The sequence below is a fragment of the Ursus americanus genome, chromosome 32 (assembly GCF_024610735.1).
Source record: "Ursus americanus isolate L20-20 chromosome 32, mUrsAme1.1.p, whole genome shotgun sequence".
NCBI classification, from domain to species: domain Eukaryota; kingdom Metazoa; phylum Chordata; class Mammalia; order Carnivora; family Ursidae; genus Ursus; species Ursus americanus.
This window is the reverse complement of record NC_142158.1, coordinates 21297984-21325350: the sequence shown is the minus strand read 5'-3', so window position 1 is coordinate 21325350 and position 27367 is coordinate 21297984. Positions and strand designations below refer to the sequence as shown.

Sequence of the window (27367 nt, the reverse complement as noted above, 5' to 3'; positions counted from 1 at the left end):
GGATGATGGTTGGTCTTGATGAGAGCAGTTTTGCAGAGCGCTAGGAAAAGAAAATGCACCGCATTCTGTCAGGGTTTCTCCATCTCAGCAATACTGGGGTTTTGAACTGGATGAATCTTTGTTGGGAGGGCTGTCTTGTGTGTTCTAGGATAGTTAGCAGCATCCTGGCCCTCTACCCACTAGACGCCAGTAGCTCCTCCCCAAGTTGTGACAACTGAAAATGTCTCCAGGCAATGTCAAATCCCCAGCGGGCAAAATTCCCACCCCCATCCCACTGCAGAACTACTGCATTAAACTGAGATGTGGATGGGACAGTTTTCTTTTCCTAATTTGCAAGTAAGTGTTTATTTTAATTTTATAAACGCAAAATGCCTATGCGATAAAAACTTACCCAAGCCTTCTCTAGTTCATGTAGAGAATAAGTTGTAAAAAGAAACATTTTATTTATAAAAGTCTATATTCAAAATAAAATTAATAGGATAATTTCAGAGTTAGATGTATTTTTTTTCTATCGTGGCAGAAAGGAGTTCATTCATTATCCAGGGGTAGGGACTGGAGAGATGACAGGGGAGCAAAATAAAGGGGCACCAAAAAACTTGGAGGTGGTGGGTATGCTCCCAATCTTCATTGTGGTCATGGTTCCATGCTGTAAACATATGTCAAAACTCATCAAATAGGATACTTTCTTCTAAAAATTCTTGTTATTTTTTTAAGTAAACTCTACCCCCGGCATGGGGCTCAAACACACAGCCCCGATATCATGAGTCACCTGCTCTACCAACTGACCCAGCCAGGTGCCCCTGGGATACTTTCATTATGGACATTTTATTTCATGCCAATTATACCCCAATACTTTTTAAGGAGAGAGAGAGAAAAAAAGAAGAAAAAAAAGATAGGTTGCCTATACGAATAGCAAGGAAGAGTAGGTGATGAAGCTGGACAAGTAAACTCAGGTTCAGACTGTCATGCAATTTGTTGCAGGTTTGAATTCTGTCCTATGTGTAATGGGGAGCCAACTGAGAATGATAAACATGGGTGTGATCTAGGCATTGCTACTACCTAAGATAACACCCCATTTCGATAATCTCATGACAGTGTTGATGATTTCTAGCGGACTTGTAGTGGAAAACATTTGACTGCCTCTGAGATTATGATCTGGCCAACAGAGATGGTACTAAACATAATCTAAGCACTGAATATTAATCCATAAGCACAGGAGCCCCCTTCACCAGAGATGATTTCCTTACTTTACAATGAACAAGGGAAATAATACCAAAGCTCCGTGCTTCTCTATTTCTTCGGTCTCATTCAATGGAACAGCTGATAGGGATATATTTGTGAACTGTGTTACAAACAATACTTGCTAAATATAGAGCAAAATTAGGTCCCAGGGCCAAAATCTGGTAACTGCTTATCCTTTGTCCTCCCACTTTTATAATCTCACCACCATTTCCCTCAACTTCTCCTACTGTTTACCTGGAACAGTCTTCCCTGGCCATTGTCAGAGCTGGGATATCTAGTTTATCAACCAACTGGGGCAGTCACATATTTTCAAACCTAATCTCAAATTACTAAACTGTGTACTTTGGCTAACTCTTTCTACCAAAATAGAGTATGATATCTTGTTTTTAGAAGGACCAAATGTGCCACTATATTTATATTTATGACCAGGTTTAAATAAGAATCTGGTCATCACTTTACTCAAGCCATGGTCATTTACTGAGCTGATATTGCTGGAAGGTCTTTAAATAGCATTCAGACAACAGACTCATGCCCCTAAGAACCAAAAGGATTCATTTCAATTAAACAAATATTTTTATTTTTTTTTTTTAATGATTTTTTATTATATTATGTTAGTCACCATACAGTACATCCCCGGTTTCCGATGTAAGGCTCGATGATTCATTAGTTGTGTATAACACCCAGTGCACCATGCAATACGTGCCCTCCTTACTACCCATCACCGGTCTATCCCATTCCCCCACCCCCCTTCCCTCTGAAGTCCTCAGTTTGTTTCTCATAGTCCATAGTCTCTCATGTTTCATTCCCCCTTCTGATTACCCCCCCTTTCTTTATCCCTTTCTTCCCCTACTGATCATCCTAGTTCTTATGTTCCATAGATGAGAGAAATCATATGATAGTTGTCTTTCTCTGCTTGACTTATTTCACTTAGCATTATCTCCTCCAGTGCCGTCCATGTTGTAGCAAATGTTGAGAACTCGTTCTTTCTGATAGCTGAGTAATATTCCATTGTATATATGGACCACAACTTCTTAATCCAGTCATCTGTTGAAGGGCATCTCGGCTCCTTCCACGATTTAGCTATTGTGGACACTGCTGCTATGAACATTGGGGTGCATATGGCCCTTCTCTTCACTACGTCTAAACAAATATTTTTAAAGTATTTACTATGTGTCAGGCACTGTGCCAGGAACTGAGAGAGAATAATAAATAGCATGGGCTTGGTCTCTGCCCATGAAGCTTACAGTCTGGGAAAGATAGATATGCCTGCATTAGGGCTAGACAGGTGTCTGAGAAAGGTAGATATATGTGTGCAGTGTAAGTAAAAACTTTAAGCCAAGATGAAAAAAAAATTTAAGATGCGGGGTTTTAGTATTTCCAAAATAAAACCAACGCACATCCACCATTCATCTCAATTGTATCTTATCCGGTTGCAATTATCGGCCCCTTATGCGAAGAAACAGCAATGCTCACCAATTCATCCTTATGTGCCCCCATGCTGCCCGGATTCTTTGCAGTTCGGTGGGGTCTGGTGACTCATTGGAGCAGAACCACAGAAGCGCAGGAATGAGTTCTCCTCCTGCTCTATGTCCCTAGCACTGTGAACTCGAAGCACTTGTGTGGAGATGCTAAATCCAGAAGATCAAAGTGGCCCCGAGCAATGAGTAAACCCCATGAAGGGAAGCCCTGGGAGTTGCCTCCACTGACAAAGAGCTTTATGGCTTGAGAAATAAACCTTTGAGGTTACACAAAACTGTTGAACTGCTGTTAAGTGAACTTTTGCAGAAATAACCTGCCCTGTCCTAATACGTCATCTCACCACATTGAACAAAAATCTTTGTAATGAGAGTTTCATAAGAGTTTCGTGTGCATTCCTTCAGCAAATGTTTATTAACCACTTACTATGTGTCGAGCACGGCTTCAGGGCTGAGAATACCATGATGAATGATCCAAAGTCTGGGCAGCTACAAGGAGCTTACGTTTTAGTGGGGAAGACAGACAACTTTCAGGGAGTGAAATTCTTGATCTTGTCCCATTTTCACCAAATCTCTCACTGCCTTATTTTCCTTCCTGCTGAGCTTACATTCTACCCTCTATATTCAGTGTCCTGTCCATATCCTCACCTCACTCCCCCTTCTCTCCTTTCTTCGTACTTGCCTGGCAAGATCCCAACCTGGTTAAACCCAAATCTTTGCCATCTCCACAGCTACTCCCAAGTAGATGAATGCAGCTGGACAAAACCCAGAATCCTAACTGGTCCTTACTTTGACCTCACGGCCACCCATCTCACTGGGTCCTCCTTGAAGCATGCTGGTAGCCATACTACATTCCCTAATCCATTCTTCCCCAGTCTCCAACATGACTAGCTCACATTTCCTCTCTCCTGAAACCTCCAACAGTCCTTCCACACTCGTGGTCAGAGATTTGGCTCCTGACTTCATTGAGAAACTTAAAAGAACTTCTAAAACTCTCACTACATGTGCCAATCCCCACCCAATGTCAGTACCCCGTATGCTGCACTTTCCTTCTTGTTACTGTGTGGAAACTGCCCACTATCCCATCTAAGGACAACCCCTACTCTGTGTACCAGAACCCATCTCTTATCTGTGGTAGATACAGAGATGTACCACCCAGATCCCCCTTCAAGGAAAGACCTGCGACCCAGCTACAGAGCCCCCCAGGGTCTGTCGCAGCCATGGAGTCACTCTGCCTAAAGTCATGCCCTTGCATGCAGTGACTGACCAAGGTGGGGTTATAAAAGTCCAACGAGGAAGGACACTCTGAAGAGCGGTACTCGCTCCAGAGCTGTGCACGGGATTGGCTAAGGCTTTGCCAGGTCTGCCTCAGTTTGACCTCTTCCTCTGCCCAATCTTGCATCCTGCCCCTTCCTTTCACAGGTATTGATCTCCCATAACTACCTGGTACCCTAACTTCTGCTTCAGCATCCACTTACAGAGATCGGCCCCTCCCTCCCTTTCACCATGAACTTTCCACTCCCTACTGAGTCCCACCATCATATAAACATTCGGTAATATCTCCCTTCCTAAAAACCAAACTACTTTTGAGCTACTGTTCCATTTCTCTGCTCCGCTGAACAGCAAAATTCCTGGAAAGTGTCTGAATCCATTCCTTGCCTACCTGTCTCACCAGAGCCCCACTCCTGGCACCTTCCCACATACCACCTTCCCAGAAACAGTGTTGTCGGTGTCGCTGGTGACTGAGCATTCTTACATCCAATGGACAATTCTCAGTTCTCACCCCACCATGCCTTTTAGCAGCTTCTGACCCAAGGGATCACTCTCTCCCTTTTAGACACTTTTTAATCATTTGGCTTCTGAGACGCAACTCACAACCCATGACTCTCCTCCAGCCTCACTGGCTACAGTAGATCCCTCTCATCTCCTTTGCTGGTTCTTCTTCCTCTCCTGAACCTCTAAATATTGGAGAGTTCCAGGGTACGATCTAGACTCTCTCCTCATCTGTACCGATGTTCACTCTGTTAATAATCTCATCCAGTCTCAGGGCTTTAAATACCATCCACATGTTGACAACTGCTAAATTTATGTCTTGACTAGAGCTTCTACCCCTGAATGCCAGACTCTCACATCCAACTGCCTATTCTGAATCTCCACTTAGATTAATAGGAATCTCAAACCTAGTATGTCCAAAACAATGGATTCCCTTCCCTATCCCCTACCCCCTCTCAAAGAAAAAAGAAGCCCTGCCCTCCCACCCCCAACCCTTCAGGTCTTCCTCATCCTTAAGTAACTAAGCTACTTGGTTCTACTGGTTATTGAACCCAAAACCAAAAGTCATCATCGACTCCTCTCTGTTGGACTCTAATATCCCACATTCAATACTTGAAAGAATTCTTAAGAATTTATCCAGTCTTTCTCCAGTGTTCTCATTTACTTATTGTCTCTTTTCAAATGTCATCGTATTAACAGTTATCAAGTAGGTAAAATAAAATCCCATCCACCCTACTGGTACTTATCTCCTTTAACCTGCTTTATTTTTTATCAAAATTAGTCATTCAGTATATTCACTTATTCATTGTTTCAAACAGAATGTAAGCTTGAAGATTGCAGAGATGTACTTCTGATCTCTAGCTCCTAGTGATGAGTAGGAGATAGTGCTCAGCAAATACTTTGGAATGAGTACATGAATGAATGAGAAAGGATGGAAAGGGACTAGTGATGGTATTATGGGGGTAGCAGAAGCTCGGGGGCATAAAGCTAAATGATGTGAAAATGCAAATCTTTTGAAGATGCTGAGAGAAAAGTGGTCCTGGCAGAAAAAAAAGCAAAAATCTCAAAGGTAGGAATGAGCTTGGCTTTCTGGGGGAACATCAAAGAAGGCTTGTGTGGCTGCAACAGCCAAAGGTGTCAGAGAGGTGAGACTGTTAACAACTGGATTGCATAGGACTTTATGAATGGTAAGTATTTTGAATTTTATTCCAAGTATGAAGAGAAACCACTGGAGAGTTTTAAGCAATAGAGTACCCAATCTGATAATTAAAAAAGAAAAAAATCCCCTTGGCTGCTGTGCCACTGGCAGGGGGTTGGGGGTGGCAATGTGGAAGCCACCTGACCAGTGAGAGGCTGCTTGGAAACCCAAGGGTGGACAGGATTTGAATGGCATCAGGACAGTGGGGAAAATGATATAAAATTTGAGGGTAGAAATGACAGAATTGGCTTATTGGTTTTTGGTAAGGGCACAAAAGTAAAAGAGAGGATTCAAAGAAAATGTCTAATTTTGCCATGCAATCTAGACTCCATTCAGGCAAATTTAACTCATCATATTTCCATTAAGTCCATTGACTAAAAGGATCCTTTGGGCACCTAATTGTTGAGGAGTAGGGAGAAGAAAGGAAGGGAATCACATACAGAAAGGGGGAGCTATTGAGGGGCGAAAATACTGCGTTCAGGTTTTGAAATGTTGAGTTTAAAAGGTATCTGCGGAGCTGGCCTAGAACTCCGGGAAAAGAGGCTGGACTGGGCAATACCGTATTTAATCTATTATCTCCCCCACATTTACGGCTCTGAACGGGGCAATACCGTGCTTCCCCTATTATCTCTCACACGCACACCGCTGCTCTTACGGGTCTGAGCTGGGCATTACCGTATTTACTCTATTATCTACCCATATTTACGGGTCTGGACTGGGCAATACCATACTTCCTCCATTATCTCACACACACACGCGCACACACACACCTACATTTACGGGTCTGCACTGGGCAATACCGTGCTTTCTCTATTATCTCACACACACACCCCCACATTTACAAGTTTGGACTGGGCAATACCGTATTTCCTATATTATTGCTCTCTCACACACAGCCCTGCATTTACAGGTCTGGAAATCGCGTGCGCACACGTCCCCTACATTTACAGGTCTGGAAATAGATTTGTCTTTGGTGACGTGAACTTTCAACGTGGTAGGATGTTTTTCCTTACGGTGCAACTTACAATCCATGGGGTCCTCAGAAACACCGCAGTTTCAGGACTCACCCCCAGCACGATCTCTGGAACCTATATGAGACCACTCATTTAGTAATTCCCCTCAACCTCTGTGACATACTGTAGGTAGCGACTTCCTGGAATGGGAACTTCTCTACCACCAGCCGCCCGCCCCCTCCCGGGCGCAGGCTGTCCCCCTTTTCCGGGAAGGAGCCGAGGGGACAATACCCAGGCAGGCCCCCTAGCGTTCTCGCGATCAGCCCAGAGGCTGGCCGGCCGCCCGGGACGCGGCCCGCACGCTTCGCCAGCAGACATCCCACGAGCCAGGCCTCGCAGCCCTGGCGGCCCCGGCCCAGGCTACCCCTCGCGGCCCCACCCCGGTCCGGGCTCCCGGCGGAGGCGCCCGGCCGCCCCGCCTCCCCCACCCGCGCGCGCCAACTCCCAGCTCGCGGCCCTGATTGGCCGCCGCATTCCCGCTTTCCTTCCCGAACCGCCATTTTGAAAATCTTGTTGATTCGGGGAAGCGGAGAGCGCGGCGCGAGCGTCACGCCAGAGAGCGGCCAGCGCGCCTCCTCCTCGGTGCTCGCCGCCGCCTCCCGGAGCCTCTTCGTGCCTTCGCGCGCCAGGCCCGCGGCGGCCGGCACCGGCGGTGAGGGCTGTGTCGGGGCGGGGGAGGCCGAGAGGGCGCCGCGGGCCCACCCGCCCGCTCCGCCGCGGCCATTTGGACGTCGGCCTGGGGCGGGGGAGGGGACGCGGGGCGGCCGGCGGCCGGCGGCGGGCGGGGGGCGGCGCGGGCCGGGCGGAGGGAGGGGCGGCGCGGCGCCCGCGGTTTCCCGCCTCGGGAATTCCCGGAGCCGCAGGGAAGTCGTCCCCGGGGAGTGAGCGCGGCTGTCCCGGCCGCGGGAGGAGGCAACTTTGAGGTCGGGTTTCCCGCGGCCCCCGGCGTCCTGGGGCCGGGAAGCGTCGGGCGGGTAGCGGTGGCCGCCCCGTCCCTGCCGCGGGGAGAGAGGAGACCAAGACGTGTGGCTGCCCGCCCGCAGGTCCACAGCATGTCCTCCTCGGGCCCAGCTGCAGAGGGAGAGGGAACCCCCGCCCAGCCCGCGTCCGAGAAAGAACCCGAAATGCCCGACCCCAGAGAGGAAAGTGAAGAGGAGGACGAGGACGACGAGGAGGAGGAAGAGGAGGAGGAGGAAGAAAAAGGTAGGAGAAAGTCGCGTCCCGGGTGATGGATTTCATACAGAACCTTTCTCCTGCCCCATTTTTGCTCCTGGAGACGCTAAATCGGATCTCTAGCGAGAGTGTTTGCGAGATTTGTCCCTTTTTGGCGTCGAGCAATAGCAGAGAATTAACTTGGTGAATTTCAGTTGGTAGAAAATATTTGTTAGCGTTGTTATTACGTATCTTGGCGTGCCGTTGACTTCTGGCCAGCAGTGCGTGTTCGTAACGTTTTCTCATTTGACAGGATGTTTCTAAGTTTCGGATCTGTTTTTAAAACCGTTAGCTTTTAAAGTTGTTAGGAGAGCCGTTTTAAATTTTCCTCTTTTGCTGATTTAAGTACAGGTGTTTTGCCTTTAGACGTTATTACGAGGGCCTTCATGAAACCACACATTAAGACTTAAAGAAGTTATGCTGGTCCTGGAAATCTTTGGACCACCTTAATATCTTTGCTGAACTTCCGCAGAGGCCGTTTTCAAAGGCTTGGGGGAGTTAACTTTGACGGGGAAACACCAGTGAAAGCTGTTGCTAACTTGAGAAAGTAGTTAAATACGAAAGCAGTGAACTATGAAAGAGTTCCGAAAGCTGTCTCAGTTTTGGAGTTGCAGAAGAGCAGTATTAACCATTATTTACCTGGAGGCATGAAACAGAAGAACCTCACAGAATTCGGGAGTGGTACAGAATCACTTTATCCAGCACGCGTGGGGCAGTGCCAGCTTCCCAAAACGTTTGTAGCCACTTAAAAAATCCCTATCACAGTTCTTAGCTTTCTCCGGTGATATTAACCCAATCTGGGTTTGTTTAACATGTGGCTCCAGCTCAGCCAAACTTGGGAAGAACTTTGAAGTTTTCTCTCCAGACCCAGGTTTAATGTCAGTTTCTGTTGAGTCTAAATGCGCCCATGGTCAGCATTTTATAAACATAATCTGGGTTGAGATTACAGGGTACGCCTTTCGTTTGTTCAAAGTGGTAGGTGTTCTGAGAAAGGAGCACTTCCACATTTAAATACAAAAATGCTTAGAAAAAAATATAAATTACTTTTAAATTATTCATAATGCAGTAACTGAAAATTGGCTGCAGTATCTCAACTACTAGTCCAAAATTTTCTCAGCGTTTTTTCCTCCAATTTTTTGTTTTTTAGTCTCTTTTTAAAGACAAGGCTTTGATACCACTTAGATGATGGATTCCTATGTGTCAGGAAAAATTATAGAAATCATGTAAAAATACTACACATGGCGATATAGTAATGCTTGGGGAACTGATGATAGTTCGAATTGGTATTTTTGTTCGAATTGGTATTGTATATACTCCTAAGTATATAGTTGTTCTAATTGCTTATTGTTCTATTTCCTTATTTGAGGTGTTCGTGGAACAAGTAAAATTGTAAAGGTTTTTATCCTAGTTAGCCCTGAAAATTTAATTCTACTACTGAGGCATCACAGAAACAAGGCAGTGTAGTCTGTGCCAAATGAGGGTGTAATTGACTTGACTTGTCTTTGGCAACTGAGTTGACAATATTACTGTTTTCTGAAAAATAGGACTCACAAAGGTGAGCGGGTTTGGAGATGATTATGACTTCTGTTTTGAATGCATTGCATTGGGCCTATAGGACATGAAGTGGAGCTGTCCAGTTGTTGGCCCTGAAAGCTGATTTGAAACTCTTGACTAAAGAGAGGTCAGGAGAGTCATTAGCTTATAGAAGGTAATCAAGGGTGAGCAAATGGCTTAAATCACTCAGGGAAAGGAAATAGCACAATAACAGGTTTTGCTTTAGAGTGCATTTTCTTCACTCTGCACACCAGTGCCAGAATATACCTGCTGGAATCCCTTTATCCTTCCTAATTCTTTCTGTGCAAATCCTTACATCTCCAAATCTTACCTGTCCTTCAAAGCCAGCTCCAGTGTTTTGATCCTTTTTCTTAATCCAAAAATAACTACTGTCTTCAACTCAGAACTGTTATTTGTAGATTTCCTTCGGTGTTTTATCATATGCTGCTTGGAGTAGTTTGTGTCTCATCACCACTAGTAGACGTGATCTCTTTCAAGTTATTCAGTATCTTAACCATCTGTTCGTCCCCCCTCTTAGTATCTAGTGAAGCTTTGCACAAAACAGGCATTCAGTTGAATGAACGAAAGGACCTTTAGTGATATAGTGACCTCTTTTTTATCTGCATTTATCTCAATAGACAAATTATTTTGGAAATTTAAGCTCAGTGTTTTAAGTTTTTACGTATAGCTTCTATATCTTCTAGCCTTTTTTTTTTTAAAAGTAGTCTGTACTATAAACAATTTAACTTTTTTAGTGTGATTTATGACTATTGTTATATAAACATTTACTAAATTACAAAATAATGTCCTCCCAGTCAATTGCAGTAAATGTAAACTTACAGAATTTTACCCTATTTATAGCAACTGCAGGCTGCTCTGCCTTAGCTAAGGTCCTTGCTTTTCTTTCATCTGCTTACTGAATTATGCTTTTCTTTGTATGTTTTTGAAGTTGTTATAATCTCAATCTAAACTTGCTGTTTGATGATGTACCATAAACTAAATCGCAATCAACAGAATTAGGTCTAATCAAAGAGTAGGCTTAGTGAGGGCCTTGGTGATTTTTCACAAAGTGATTAGACTTACATTAGCAATAATTGTAGTTCAATAAAAGTTTGTTTGCTTTATGATTTTTTTTTTTAACTGGATCCCTTGTGAGGTTGCCAGGTAAGTAAAATGCTACTCTAAAAAAAACTTCAGTGATGCTATTAAGTTATCATTAAGTATTTTCATCTCTCTCTCATCATTTGCTTCTCAAAGTCATGCTCAGAAGAAGAGTAAGGTATTAGAGGTTTCTGCAGTTTTTTTCTACATCCAGTAAAGTTTATCCAATAAAGTTAATATGTTTTTTAAGCTTTTAGCTATTTAAGAAGTATTAAATTAATTTCTAGAAAAGAGTCTCATCGTGGAAGGCAAGAGAGAAAAGAAAAAAGTAGAGAGATTGACCATGCAAGTCTCTTCCTTACAGAGAGAGCCATTTACCATTGCACAAGGTAAGTTTATTCTGTTCTTTTCATTTTATGGTGAAAATGTCTAAATATACAAAGTGATGGTCAGCAGTGCTCAGTTTTTAGTGTTTACTAAGTAGTTATATATTATGGGTATAATTTTATTTAGTTTGCGTTATTCAGCAAAAGCTATATGTAAATTATGCTATAAAATGATTGTGATTAAAATAACTGTAAATGTATTAAGTCATAATGGGTATTTAATTATTAGTGTGGTTGTTTTTTTTTTTTTTTTTCCCTAGGAAAGGGGCAGAAACTTTGTGAAATTGAAAGGATACATTTCTTCCTGAGTAAAAAGAAAACAGATGAACTTAGAAATCTACATAAACTGCTTTACAACAGACCAGGCACAGTTAAGACCTTTTTTTGGTATCTTTAACCTAGTAACATGTTTATGTATTAAAATACTTCACAATGGAAGTATAATTTTAGTTTTGGAAAGGATTTCTACAATCAACTAGTTCAATTTCTGTACCATACTAGTGAACAAACAGAGACCTATACTTATTAAATGATTTATCATAGAATACGTAGTTAGATATTAGCACATAGTATTGTAATATCCATGCTTTGTAATGTAGTTGTTTTTATTGCCAAACTGAAATTTCAAAGTGTGAAATCCAAATTGTTTTTAATGATTTTCGAATGTATTAGAAGAAGTTTATTTTTTGGATATTTCTAGCTATTCAGAATAAATGATACAGTATAACTATCTCATTGCATGAGCTAATATCTGATAAATTAGGTGGTAATTCTTTGTTGGGGAATTTCTCAGAACAAATCAGTATTTCATTTACCAAATTACACTGTACATACAACTTCACTATTTTGTATAATTGTGGAAACTTTGCTTTGGGTTATGCATGGGCAAAGTGAAGTTTGGCGTTAGAATCAAATGTCTGAAGCATGGTATAATTTCCTATCGTCCTCACTACAGTCTAATTTACACAAGTCTTACTGTTACTGACTGGTATTAACTTCTGGAGGTCCTCTGTTCTTTTCAAAGAGTAAAATCCATGACTCTGATTTGGGAAACAAATGTTACTTAAGAAAAGGGAGTTTTTTTTAAGAACTAACTTTCCACATCCCCCAGTATTGTTAGATAACATTTAGTTGTGGTTTTATAATTGCCAGTAAAAATTCCCAGATGGAAATTCATTCATTCAAAGTGAAATTGTTATTTTTAAAGAATTAAACTTTTAAACCTTGTATGACATTAATATTTTAGTAACAAGTACAGTTTTCAGTTGTGAATAAGAAATGTTGAATAAACCACTGTTGTAAGTGGGAGATAGATATGAAAATAAAGATGTTGGCTTTGAATTTTTTTCTTATGTACATTTTTTTCTTATTACTGGGTAATAAATAGCATTAATAATAAGGGAAACATTTTCAGGTGTCCTCATTAAAGAAGAATGTGGGTCAGTTCAGTGGCTTTCCATTTGAAAAAGGAAGTGTCCAATATAAAAAGAAGGAAGAAATGTTGAAAAAGTAAGTTATTTTTATAAGCATTGTTTTGATCAATGTGTTATAAGTTTATTTTTAAACATTTAAATATGATCATTTAGTCATTTTTAGTAGACTGCTAATTCTTTGCTTTAAATGCCAAGATCTGACTTTTCTTCATAACTATCAATTTGAGATGTTCAGTACTTTCCAGGAGTGATTATTAAGAGTATTGAAAACGTACGTCTAAAAATGTTCTATTTCTTGGAAGAACTGTATACACAAGTTGTTCAAATAGTCCAAAATTTAGGTCTAAGGGGAATATTAGTGAAAAAACTCCCCCACTCTTTTTTCTTCCAGCCATTCTGTTCCCCCAACTTACAGGTACCATTTAAACTATTTTGAAGATAATCAATTTGATAGGAATAGTGTTCTTCACCATAATGCAAGCAAGATGTTATATTAAGAGCTTATGTTTGCTAAATTCCCTATAATTTAAGAGTTATAAAGAATAAAAATGATTGCCTACTTCTTCATCAAAATGTTGTCATAGTAGGAGTGCTGAGGGGAAAATGTAGGACTTAATCACCAACCCGAAGAATTGTCAAATCCTTGAATTTTATAGTACTAAAAACCTTTTACATTATTTCCTAGTGAATTGACTTTTTTTTTCTGAAGTAGGCTCCATGCCCAGCGTGGAGCCCAACGTGGGCCTTGAATATATGACCCAGAGATTGAGACCTGAGCTGAGCTCAAGAGTCGGATGCTTAACCAACTGAGCCACCCAAACGCCCCAACTTAGTTTATTCTTTTTACTATCTTTAAAACTTAATTGGTAAATGGTGTCTTCAGTTTATTAATAATCATATCTGGTTGTATTTTGTACATTAGTCAAGATTATTAGGAAAGTACTTTTTAGATTCAGAGAAACATGAGATGTTTTTTAATGTTTGTACGTGAGCCAGTTTGTTTAGCTATTGTCTTTATGTTGTGGAGAATATTTATAAGCTTTGCTACATAATAAACTTGGTTTCTTTCATTTTCTGTTTTAGGTTTAGAAATGCCATGTTAAAGAGCATCTGTGAGGTTCTTGATTTGGAGAGATCAGGTGTAAATAGTGAACTGGTGAAGAGGATCTTGAATTTCTTAATGCATCCAAAGCCTTCTGGCAAAGTGAGGACCAATTTTTATTATTTCAGTAACAAATCAATTATTTATAGCCTCTCCTTTCTTTTTTTATGGAACAATTTAGTTTGTTAGCAGCATTGGTTGTCAATTTTCAGTATTGCCTTCTACATTCAAAGAATGTGCCTCTGTTGACATATCTGCAATAGTTTCATGATAGAAATAACATTAGAAGCCGTACAGATATATCCTCTCTTATCAGATAAAAAAGGTATAAGATTGAGAAAAATAATTATTCACTAAACTGATGTTAAATGGACAGAAACACAAACTAAGTGGCCAGGGTTATATATCTAGAAGGCACTGCAAGAACAGAAACAGGTTGAGTTGAGGGTGAGGTGTTGGAGTAGTCAGGGAGGGTATGCAACCTTCAGCCAGGTCAGGAAAGATAAGATGGGAGTATATTAGAACTGGGTATTTTCTAGACACTGGAATAAGGTTATGAAAATAGAACATAAAAAGAAAAAAAAAAAGCTGACTCTTACAAGTTTCTTGGGTTGGGTTTCCAGAATCAGCAGAGCCTAGGAGGTAGACAGGGAAGTAAAATGGCCCTATACTTTACCCCATTCTTAAATTTAGATTAGGTTTGCCTGAATTGTTTAATAAAAGACATCACTGACTTAAAATGTCTATTGAGGTGTTACGTACATGACACCCTGCATTTTCAGTTTGTTTGAAGTTTATCAGTAAGTATTTTCATATTCTTCCTTATTTTGATAGCAAAGAAATTATGAAGAGATCTAGAGAACCTAGGAGTTCAGGGGAATACCGTTGGTGAGGGGAGAGGTCATAAAGATTAGGAATCAGAAAATAGCTCTGGGACTTTGGTTTTATCTGCTGTTGGTCCAGTTTACCGTTAGCTGGGCAAAGGCTGATAAAGGATATTTTTGTAAATTGTCATGCAGCTAAAAAACCCAAGGGCCATGTTGAATCTTTTGTTTTCTTTTGTTTTTGGTGTTTTGAATTGGCTTAAAGATGAGAGATTATCTATTTTTGTAAACTTTTACTATGGCCAGACCTCTACTTCACAATTTCATGTGACAAATTGAATACCATTTCTCCAGAAGACATTACTAAGTTGCTTAAGTTATGAGGGATATGTTTATATTCTTTTCCTCAGTGATTTTTTTTAACTATTGGTTTTAGGACCTGATTACTCTTAAAAATTAATGAGGACTCCAGAAGCTTTTATATGGGTTATTTTGATATTTACTATATTATAAATAAAAACTGAAAAAATCTTAAGGTAACGCCTACGCCTACTACATGTTAACACAAGTAATATTTTGTATGAAAAATAACTATACTTCCGGAAAAAAATTTGAAGAATGGTATTGTTTTATGTTTTTGCATGTCTCTTCATGTCTGGCTTAAGAAAAGACCGCTTTGTTCTCATTTGCTTCTACATTTCAATCCACTGCACGTTATTTTTTTGCTTAAAGTATGTAAAGAAAACCAGTTTCTCACAGGTAAGTAGTTAGAAAAAGGAATATTTTTAAAACTTTGAGATAATTATGGGTGTTCCCCTTTGATACAATACCAACACTCCACAGCGGTAGTTTATTAAAGGTTAGTTGTAATGTGGTCTCTGAAACCAAGTGAGTGAACTCTTGACCTTTTTTCAATGGTTTTGTAATTGAATTCACCATCTGGAAATTCTTGGTTTTCTGAATTATGCAGGTCTTCCAAATGTGGGCACATTTCCATTAAACAATGTCAGAAAGTCATTCATTAATACAACCACCATCTCATCAGAAGAATCTTTAGGTATTGGGAGGCTGTTAGTTCATGGTGATGGCTGTGAATTATCCATGTGAAGTTTTGAAATTTTTCATTGGCAATAAATACCATCAGTTGTTTTCCTTGTAGTGACAGGCTCATGTTCAAAATGAACACACACCTTTTAAGTACCTAAGTCTGAATAGACATATTTTTACAGTTCTTTCACAAATAGTGTTTCATGGGAAAGGTAGCTAGCTTAGCTCCCAGATCAGTTGTGCAAGTATCTTTTCTTGAGAAAACCAGTGAAGTTCAGTAAGTAGCAAACATATTCTATGTGTACCTCCCATTTTGTTACAGATTGCATAAAGACATGTACTCACAGGTTGAGAGTTAATACAATATTTACGGCCTCATCAAAGACATTCTTAAAGGAAACACCTTTTTTTTCTTCCTGGTTGGTGGCTGTGAGGAATATAGTGACGACCAGCATAGTTTGCTTCCTCCGCCGTCATTAGTACTCCGGTGCCAGCAACTTTATGGCCATCTTTGCTTTTGCAGAGTCCGTAAAAATGTCAACACAGCGAAAAGAGAAAATAATGTCTTGAAATTATTATGAAACTAGCTTGGACCTTGTGGGCTTCTGAAAAGGCCTCAGGAAACCCCCAGGGGGTGCATGAACCATGTTTTGAGAACCACTCTTTTAGCCTTACAGAGTCCAACTCTTACACCCACTTTCTGTATCTGATTCTGTGAGAACTACTCCTTAATCTAATGATACCAATATCAAGTTATTTTCTACACTACCATACCTTTCTGTCATTTAAGAAAAACACTGTAAACTCATTAGTACTAATTTTTTCTCCATAATAATAAAATTATTGAATTAACATTGTTTTACTATCTTTTTTTGGTACTTCTACCTTGCTTGTCTGTTTTTCAGATTTGTTTCTAAAAAGGGATGATGCTGTTGACACTGGATTCTGGTTAATAGACTCAACTATTTTTAGAACCAGTATAGGAAAGCTCTAAAATATATATATGTATTGTTACTTTTTTTTTTTAAAGCTCCTTATTTATTTTTGGAAATTGAATTTTCTTGATTGGTTACTTGAATGATTTAACGTTTTTCCCCTTCCTGTGTGGATTATCCTGCATCCATCATCTTATTACTGATTCCATATACAGATTATAGTCTTACTGCCTGTATCTGGTTCCTGAAATGAGATAGTAAGGGATACCACATTTTTCTAATATATTTGAGTCCTGGATTTCATATAATGAATAGGGAGAGTTTGGACAGTGAGAGTCACCTTTTCTCTAGTGAGATCAAAGAATTTATCCAAATGGATTTAGTTCCTTGTACTAGTTGGTAATAGTAACAGGTCACATAACAAGGATATCTATGTACATTCAAGGAAGTTTTTTATAAAAACTTATAGAGAACCCCTCTGAGAAATATCATTGGTCTACTAACTTAAAATTTCTGAAGCGACCTACATTGGCTGTTGCCCAGCCTGCCTTTAGGAAGGATAGGTTTTTTGGGGCAGCTAGAGGCTATCTTGTGGATTGTACGTGGCCTGAGAACACCACATAACACAAAACAGCCACCTTTTCTTAATTTTTGTGCAGGTGATGGTGACCTTTAAGACTGGAAGTTTCTAGGAAAGAAAGAATCTGTGGTTCTGCTAGCTTCATGAAAGATTTTGCCTAAAGTTACCCCTAATGTTTATACAATTGTATATAATAAGGTTATGTTATGGAATTTTCTTACTGTTTCTGCTTATTGTAGAAAATAATATAGGCAAAAATAAAAACAAAAAGATACTTATAATTTTGGAAATTTTAATTCCTCAGGGTATATCTTTTCAGATCTTTTATGCAAGGTTATTTTATGGTTTTCAGTTTCATAAGTTAGCAAATAAACTCCCCTAAGAAAGCATTTAAGAATTAAATTTGCTGGTTAATATAATCAAATTGTTTCCTCACGTGACCTCTGCTTTTTCAATATGCGTGGTTTAATTAAATACCGGAGTAAAAGCAATACGTGTATTTCGTGGTTCTTAATTAGCTTCATAATTAACATACCCGACACTAATTGCATATTTAGAATCATCAATGAGAATATAATCCTGGCATTACTGAAAGTAGAGCCTGGAGGTAATATGAATATAAACTATATAGATTATAAATTCAGGATGTGAAAATGAGGTTTTATTTCCTTTATTTATGGCTCCAGTCTTTTGATGGGAGGAGCCTCTAAAGCAAGAAGCTCCTCTGGTATTGACAGTTTTAATGCTTATAGGAGTAAAATAACTTACAAGTCTAACTCAAAATAGCCTGATAAAGTGTAAATAACTGAGCTTAAAACAGTGTGTACTTGGGCTTCTAATCCCATGTCAGAACACAGGACAGAGGGGCGCCTGGGTGGCTCAGCCGTTACGCGTCTGCCTTCGGCCCAGGGCATGGTCCCACGGTCCTGGGATCGAGCCCCACATCGGGCTCCCTGCTCTGCTGGGAGCCTGCTTCTTCCTCTCCCACTCGCCTGCTTGTGTTCCCTCTCTCGCTGGCTGTGTCTCTTTCTGTCAAATAAATAAATAAAATCTAAAAAAAAAACCCACAGGACACAGTATGTATTTCCACATTTGTGAAGAGTCTTGCCTAGGTGTTAGAACACAAGTGAAAGGGTATTGGTAGTGCGGACAAAAAGATCAACTTGACGTTTTAAAGATGAATTGTTCTCTGTAAAACTGCTAAGTTTGGAAATACTTGAGACAGGAACAAGAATGAGTTGATAAGTAGTTATCAAAAATGATTGACTTGGAAATATAATAGCTCATTGGTGTTATCTTTATTTTATTGTATACAGCCATTGCCAAAATCTAAAAAAAGTTCTAGCAAAGGCAACAAAAAGGAACGGAACAGTTCTGGAATGGCAAGGAAAGCTAAGCGAACCAAATGTCCTGAAATTCTGTCAGATGAGTCTAGCAGTGATGAAGACGAAAAGAAAAACAAGGAAGAGTCTTCAGATGATGAAGATAAAGAAAGTGAAGAGGAGGTAAAATGTTGGGTGTTTATTGGTTTTTTTTTTTCTCATTTCTTTCCGTGGGGAGCATTAAATATTCCTGTCATGTGATAGGTGTAACTAGAAAACAGATTCTAGAAACTGTTAGTACCATATTGGTTGTTTTTTAATTCCTAAGACACAAAAAAAGTACAGATCTTTTCTTTCCCTTATGGAGCTTTTGGTTTTATGGACATGTGAGAGCTTGGGGTTGGAAGAATGAGGTTGGCTGGATTTGAACTGGACCTTGAAGATTAGAGTAGGTACATGGGAAGGAGGCAGTGCATATACTAAACGGGAATCTAAAGAAGCAGATTGTTTGAGAATTGTTTTGTTAATATTTTAGGATTGATTTCAGCCATTTTGTTGTGTTTTATGCAAAAAAGGGGGGTTTAAGGACCCCAGTTTTTCTCAACTTGTTGGGGATTATTTAATAAGAACAGTGTTTGAAGTTTATTTGATGGGTGGGCAGGTTTTGTATCACTTAGGAATGCCTGCCATTTTCTTTTACTTGGGCGTATCTGTAAAATTTTGAGAATATTTAGCTTCCCAAGTGAAACTTCAGGAAGAAGAGAGCTGCTGAACCATTTAAAAAGTTAGCTTTACCCTCTCCTTGATACATATCCTCAGTCAAGGAGATGATTTCGTATTATGGCTAATAGTGTTTTGGTAGACTCTGTTTTAACTTTGTTTTGGTGTCTCCTTCAGTGGTCAGAACTTGCTCTGTAAATTGGGTCATCTTCCTTATTTAGGGACTTGATTAATTGGCTTGACTTTTTGGGCCAAGGTGTTTCTTTGTTGTGGAGGGCTGTCTTGTGCATTCTAGAATGTTTGCCCACTAGAGGACAATAGCACCCCTCCCCCCCAAACCTCCGATTGTCTCCAGACATTGTCAAATGTCCTTCGGGGTTGGGGCGGGATGATCACCTCCAGTTGGTAACTACTGGATTAGAAGGAAAAAGATGTGATGAACTCTGATTGTATATGTGTATTTGTTTTTAGGTACTTAAAATCCGTGATTATTTTAATGTCAGATTTTATAAAGACTCCTATAAAGCTAAATATGAAATGCTTCATAATTTACAAAAGGATATTACAAATCTAGCAGGTATTTCATAATATATTTTTGGAGCAAGGGAAGATGAGTGATCTCAGCCCTAAAATTTTTATGGAATAGATTTTAAGGACATCAAGAGGGAAACATGTTTGTTTATATGTGAATCTATAATAATAGCAATTTTGCAGTAGTAACCATTCTCATTCAACAGATTTTTGGGTTATTACTACATGTAGTCACTGTGCTTCCTCAAACCTTTTAAAAAGCAGATTTAAAGAAAAGTTGTCATAGAATATAAACATCTAATTTTTCCAGAGGCAATGTGATTATGGGCATGGGCTTTGGAAACTATCTGGGTACAAATCCCAGCTGCACCCTTGAGTATGACTTTGTGCAGATTACTTATAAACCCTATACCTCAGCTTCTTATATGTAGTATAGGGTTGATAACAGTACCAGCCTCAACAAAGGGGCTGATTTCAGTAACTTTATTTAAAGCACTTAGAGCAGTGCTTGGCACAAGTACTATGTAAGTATTAGCTGCTATTACTATTAGTATTAAGATAACCTTTTATCATATGTAATATTCCTAAATCCAATCTTCCTGTCATTACTAAGATGCATGTTAAAAGGTGAGGGTATTTTATACTCATTTTCTTATTTGCTTTCCAGATTATTGTCCTAAGTAGAATTACTTGAAGTCTGTGAATATAGATGACCTCTGACTTGTAACCATATTGGTTCCTGGACAATGATCACAGGTGGAACTGCCCCACTTATAAATCACAGCCTTTCTGCAGGACCATAAGAAAGGATCGTTTGCTAGAAACCCAGGTCAAATGGCGAAAATCCATGCAGGAAAAAGGAAAGCACAAATAGGCTTTTACAGACATAAAGTCACACAACATAAATGCTTTATCATAACTCTCTGTTCTCTGCTTTGGTTTTTCTGTTTGGGCTAGTACTGACGAACTTCGTAAAATACAGTCCAATAAAATCTGGACTGAGAAATATTTCTTTTTTTTTCTTTTCCTGATAAGTCTATTATTCATGGCTCTAAAGGCTATCTCAAATTTAGGACTATTCTCAAAAACTTTATTACCGGTTCTGTTCCTATGAAAGGTAAGTACTAGCAGGAGGAACAGTATTTCTATGGTAACTATTTTCCCTTATTTTTCCATTTTTTTGAGGACTCAGTTAAGTAGTAACTTTGTTAGGGACTTCATAAATGGCATTGTTTTGATTATTACTTTTTTTTTTTTTTAAGATTTATTTATTTATTTATTTATTTATTAGAGTGAGACAGCCAGCGAGAGAGGGAACACAAGCAGGGGGAGTGGGAGAGGAAGAAGCAGCCTCCCAGTGGAGGAGCCTGATGTGGGGCTCGATCCTGTACCGCCAGGGTCACGCCCTGAGCCGAAGGCAGACGCTTAACGACTGCGCCACCCAGGCGCCCCAGCACTTGATTATTACTTTGAAAGGACCTCTTTTTCTAAGAGGCCGTAAAGAACAGTTACAGGTTGATTGGAAAAGTTGTGAATTGCCTGTACATAGAATTTTGTTGTTGATTCTTTCCATAGAAAGTTGCTAAGTTAATATTACTTATTCTGTTATTTCCTGAGACAGATTTTCCCTTTATAAATAAGACTTCTCCCTGATTAATATTTTCTTATTTTGTTTTAGATTCCTGCAGTAAGTATGAAGTTAGGTAGATTAATGTTGTCTTTGGTTTCCTCTGTAAATTGAGGGCTTTGGACTAAATAATCTGTATCATATTGCTTAAGTCAGGACTCTCAAGCAGAAATCCAGTTTAAGTTATAGTTGTCCATTGACCAGTTACCTGAGGTTGAATGTTACTCATTCACCTGCTCATTTTCCTATTTAGCTGTGTAGAAGACTAGGATATTTATAAGTAAATTGATTATCTCTTAAATGTAGGGTTAAAAGTCACTGAAAACCACATAGTTAAAATAATTGTCAGGGTTTTTTAAGTCTTTTGTAAGAAAATGTGTCATATTTAAGCCTGACAATAATTGCTAAGACATTTTGTTGGAGGTTCTCTGGACCTGGAGCTCTGTTTCTGTGATAGGCAGTGAGTGGTTCACAGCAGTTTTAAATCCTCCTTTTCTTTAGAAGTAACTCCAATAAGAAGTTGCTCTTTCTTTCCAGGAGTGACTTTATAAAAGAACTGTTTTAAACTTACCGTCTTGGCTTTTGGACGTTTGCTTCTTCTTAGGGCAGTAGGAGGAGAGCATTTTAGAATTAGGAATTTGTAGTGTAGATAAAATTTCTTAAAAATGAGGGAATAGGAAAATGACAGGTTTAGTTATTTTCTATAAACTTATTCTGAAAATCATCTGGTTCCTGTACTGGGTTAGCATCTTTAGGAGAAGATTGCTGAAATGAACCAGTGAGATTAAACCATGCTTAGGTATGTTATTGACCACGGTGTTAGACCTTAGGCATAGAGAAGTACTGGAGAGTACAGAGAGAAGCCATGCTTCCTACCTTGGAGAAAACAGTTCTGATAATCTCTTAGACCCTTAAAAGCATACTTAGTTTTTTAAAATTTTATTCTAATACTCTTCTGTTTTTCTTAGTGTTTTTATAACATTCTTATAGTTAGAAAAGTATACAACAAACTGAAATTTAAAATTCATCTGAATGCTCCCATACATCAGGAATGTCTTCAACTATAAATACTTAAAAACCTTACTAGTAATGTCCAAAACACGAGTTCTTTTTTCTTTCATGACAAGAAATCCACAGACAGGCAATTTGGAGCCAGTATATTAGCTCAAGAAAGGTATCGAGAATTTGAATACCTTCTTTCTTCTAGAGCCACCATCTGCAAATGTGGTACTTCACCTCATGATCACAAGATGAGGGTTACCTTTAGGCATTGAATCCCTGCTCCAGAGAAGAGCGAAAGGCTTTCTTCTAGTAACGTTTTCGGTTTTTTTTCCCCCAGAAGGGATGCCTTTTATCAGAGATCTCCGGGTATGTTCACTTGGCCAGAACTTTATTACCTCTCTACCTCTAGCTGCAGGGGAAGCTGTTAAGATCCAGGTGGTAGCTTTCTTGTGTCTGTGGAGGAAGGCGAATAAAGATGTTGAGTGAGCCATCCTATAATGTTGGCCAGATCAGAGAAACTTCCAGTTATAGTTTTTGATAAACTTAACATATTTGGACCATTCAGGGAATTATTTGATAATAGTAGGAGGGTGAATGTAAAAGTTTTGTTAGTCCTTAATTGTGTTCTAAAAAATAAGAATCCCCCCTCCCATTCCCATCTCATAATTTGATCAGAGGATTTACAGAACCATGTAAATTATTAAACTCTCTTGCTGGAAGGCAAAGTTGAATAATCACCATAATAAAATCTTAGACTTAAACTCGCTTTCATAATCTTCTGTGAAATATAATGAGCCTTTCACATTCTTTACTCTTGGCATTCTTGAGTTATCTCAGCCAAGTTGTTAAAAGAACAGTGTATTTTAAGCTAATTTTTATTTTGTTCATCTGTTCACCCAGTACAACCTTTCTGCTGTGAGGACAGGATTCTGGCTCTGTGACAGGCGTCTTTTTTGGAGACCCTCCTTCAAGAGCCCTGCTGCCTATAAAAGATAGGTAAGCCTTTTCTCCCGAGATTTTTTTTTTTTTGCCTTCCTTCAAAAATTGCTTGTGTCGTTCCTCTGATTCTATACCTTCATGGTTATCAGAGATACAAAAAATCCTCTTCAAATTTAAAAAAATTTCTATTAATCTTTTACAAAATTAGATCACAGTACATGGTACTATCTGAAATGAATGGCAGCTGTCAATTTTTGTCTGTTTCTCTTTTGTCTGTTTCGCATTAAAACTTACTACAATACTGGATGGTTCTGATTGAACCACTCACAGCAGATTCAAAAACAACAAGCCAGAATCTTAATAAATCCCATGACAATTTGGAAACTAGCCTTTTCTTAAGTTTTTCTAAACTTAATCACCTAATTTTTTCCCATATATTTTGATGAAAGACTCAAGTCTTGACTCTTGTTTGATTAAATAACAAAATGTTAGTTAACTCATGAATACCTCCAACATTTTTCCTTTGTAATGCCACATAATGGGTTTGCTATAATTAGTAAAATTTTCAAAATATTTTGAGAGATTTTTAAAGTAGGGGTTTCACATGTTATCACTTTTACATTATTCAGTTCAGTACATTGAGAGTATACTAAGTGCTGTTGAGGTTCCAGAAAATATTTTCTACCCAAATGCCATTTGAATGATACTTAATATAGGATTCCAAAAGAAAATATTCCTATCGTTGAGGGACAGCTTTGGAGAGAAGTGATAGAAATACCAGTTGAAATTGACCTTGGGAATAGAAAGTTGGACATGTGGACAGAGACAGGGAGCAAGAAGGTCCAGGGTCCCCCTCTGACAGACACACTTGTTTGTGGTTAGACAATGTGTCTAGAAGTCAAGCCGTGAGAGGTGAGCTAGAGCAGAGTGCACTGAAGCCGGACTCTGGAGAACTCAGGAGGTTGGACATTGTATAAGTAATAGATGCATCATTCTTGTTTATTCAAAATGATGGTTCATTCTACCTGAATTTTGCTGAGAAGGGAAAAAGAGACCTGGCTTCTAGAACAGTCTACCTGGGGAGAGTTACCACTCATTCAGTAAGCATTTCCTGGTAAATACAAGGAGCAGGCTTACTGAGAATCTACTATGTGCCATGTACTTTCACATCGTATATCTAAGTCAGTCTTGACTCCAAGGGAGGATGATATATCCTCATTTTTGCACTTCAAGGATATAATAAATATATGTATGTATTTTTTTCGTATTGAAGTACAGTTGACAAAATGTCACATTATTTTCAGGTGTACACTAATATTTTTTAATATCTTGTCCATATTACTCTTTCCAGAGCTGCTAGTTCATATGCTTCTGTCTTCAGAGTTACTAGATAGAACTACTGATTTAGATTCAAATTTGATTTTAAGCAATAGTTTTAGATAAGTATATATCCACTTCTGATTATAAAAACACATAAAGCTGTTGACATAAATATATAAATTAAATTATTTTATTGACTAAATTATTTAGTTCCTGCCTTTAACTTGTATAGCTCCAATAATTCATAATCTAGACTAGTAATTGGCAACTAACTGTAGCCCTATACACCAGATCCAACCTATGGCCTGTTTTTGTACAACCTAGAAGCTGAGGATGGTTTTCTCCTTTTTTGCAATATTTGTTTAAAAAAATGAAGATTGCAACAGTAAGCACATGTAGGCTGCAAACCCTAAAGTAATTACCTTCTGGCACTTTATAGAGAAAGCTTGGTGAGAGATTCAGACTATAAATTTATCTGTCATCTTAGAAGATTTATAACTGGGTGAGTCTGCCGCAGGGCTTTAAAAAAATACATAGGTTCCCAGGCCTCACCCTTGACGGTTTACCGAATGGTCTCTTTTCCTTCTCTTATATGTACAATCTGTATAGGTAAGTTGTGCCAGAAGACAGTTATATTAAAAAATCAAGAAGTTTGGCTGCTGTTAGTAGCAAACACATTCTCCTAGCAAGCAGAGTGGTGCTGGTGACAGGGAACCTCAGGGCTGGAATAGATCTTCAGCAGTTACCTAGTTTCCAAGAATCTTTTCCCATCTCAATCTTCCAAATAATTATGTAGCAACTACTAAGTGCCGGTTCTGAGCCACGCACTGGAGATCAAGAAACATAAAACAGGGTCTCTGCCTTCAGCAGTTGTTGGTAGAAAGGGAGAAGTCAAAGATCAGCAGGAAAAAAGTAGAGTATAACTTAAAAGCCAAAAAAGAGATTTGGACAAGATAATGTGGAGGCTCAGAAGATAAAGGGTATTTACCTCTTTCTAGGGACATGTGGGGAGCAAAGATCCAGACAGGAAACTTCACAGGAGGTAACAATTTGGTCTGAGCTTTTAAAGGATAAACAGGAGAGATCAGAGTGAAAGAGAAATTTGGTGAAAACTATACAAAATTGGATTACACTAAGGCCCATCTTAGCTTTAAAAAAAAAATCTAAAGAAATGATCCTGGGGCCCCTACAAAATTTGGACGGTAAAGGCCAGAGAGCCCTAATACAGAGTTTGGTGATCCTTTGTTGCTATTTTGCATTTTCTGCCAACATTTTTTTATTCTTTGTTATCATTGGTAACATTTGTATGTAATGGAAAAAGTTAATTTTAACAACCTAAATAGGTTACGATAACTGGCTTATTTCTGTCATTTCAACTCTGGCTTGAAAGAGATACATAGGTATGTTAGTCATTTCTATAAGCAACTAATAATCTATGGTAGGAGGCACACTGAACTTACGAATCAGAGGTCTTGCTTCTTAGTATCTGTAAGGTGTTGGTTCTCAGCTACTCAGATACATTTTCCTCCTTTGTATTGAGATAAACTGTTTTGTCTTTGGATTTTTTTTTTTTTTTTTGCTTTGCTTTTTTATTTAGCTCATGTAAGATAGTGTACTATAGAGATGCCTTTTTCTTTTTCCTTTTAATTACATTTTAACCACATCCTGGGTTCAGAGTACAAGTAAACCAGATCCTAAAAATGATATGAACATGACAAATATTTAAATAGCTGCTTTATGCCAAACATTTTTTAAGGTTGCTGGGGACGGATGGAGCTAAATAACGCGGTCAGGTGTCTTTTCTCACGGAGATTGTCAAATATACTCTTAAAAAAACTTGTGATAGGGTGGGAAAACAGGCTGTAAATAATTAGTTTAATAAAGCTGTATACATTACATGTTTTTGCTGTTACCTTATATTTATTTACTTATTTGATCCTCAAAACAATTCTACAGATATGGCCACAGTTCATCGAATCTCCGATGCCTATAAGGCATCATTTTAATGTAAATTATAAAATGTACCCCAGTCAGATACTGCTGAGATGAGAAAATGTGAAAAAAAGTATTAAATTCAGCAAAGTCTGGTATTCTTACCTCCATTTTACAGATGAGGAAACAGGCCCAGGGAAGGTAAGTGATTTGTTTGCGAATACAAAAGTGGTCAGTAGTGGAGTCAGGATTTGAACCAGGAAGTCTGGCTCTCAAACTTGTATTCTTATTCACTGCTTCACATGAAGTAGGGATACATGAATTGTAGGCCAAGTACTGTGGGACCACAGATTAATCAGTTGGTGATAAAATGAAGGATTCAGAGGAGGAGACTAGTGGGCTGGATTTAGACTCATGAGAGATTTTCCTAAGGAGAGGAGGGGAGTAAGGTAATGAGGATTTGAAAGTTCCTGTGGAGTATAAGTGGGCTCACTTTCACTCCCCTTCTCCGCTCTCCCTGGGTCTCTTTACCTCCAAAATACCAATTATTCACGTTTACCTTACCTACCAGAAATCGTCTATTGTGTCCCAGTACCAAGGTCCTTTGGGATGCCCCATTTTCAGAGTGACCTCCTCCTGTACATATCTAAGACATACCATTAGGGAAGCTGAGGTGATTCTTTACATCCGCAAGGCTAATGCGAGTTACTCTGATTGCCTCTCTGCTCAAGATGAAACCTGAAGATATGCGGTTCTGTAGAGATTATTTTACTACTCCGTTCTCCCTGCTGCTCCATGCTAACATTTCTCACTTTTCTGAATTCCTGCCTTTCATTTGTCACAGAATAACTTGTAACTGGTTACCAAAGATGAGTGAGATCCGGTATAAACAACCTGGTTTATTATTACAGGGGTGGATGTTTGTAGGTCCAGTACTATCTACCAGAAAGTAATGAAATAAGCAGAATCATCATGGTTAGTTAACACAGGTGTCCTTGAGCCTATCTTCCTGCTTTTGTTCTGTGTATCTATTCTTTATATGTGCCTTGCTTTTTTAAAGAAGACTTTAAAACTTCCAAGTTACTACATGTGTTTAATG

The 27367-nt window shown here is 38.9% G+C and overlaps 1 protein-coding gene across 1 annotated transcript in view; it reads left to right on the top strand.

Moving 5' to 3' along the window:
- The first annotated feature begins 7192 nt into the window (after positions 1-7192).
- Positions 7193-27367, top strand: part of DEK (DEK proto-oncogene) — a 29089-nt gene continuing 8914 nt past the window's right edge. The window contains exons 1-7 of the mRNA XM_045811708.2: positions 7193-7353; positions 7745-7904; positions 10856-10957; positions 11215-11324; positions 12369-12463; positions 13471-13591; positions 18192-18380. Of these exons, the coding sequence (XP_045667664.1) occupies positions 7754-7904; positions 10856-10957; positions 11215-11324; positions 12369-12463; positions 13471-13591; positions 18192-18380 (768 nt within the window). The 5' untranslated portion in view covers positions 7193-7353; positions 7745-7753. The remainder of the gene's footprint in view (positions 7354-7744; positions 7905-10855; positions 10958-11214; positions 11325-12368; positions 12464-13470; positions 13592-18191; positions 18381-27367) is intronic.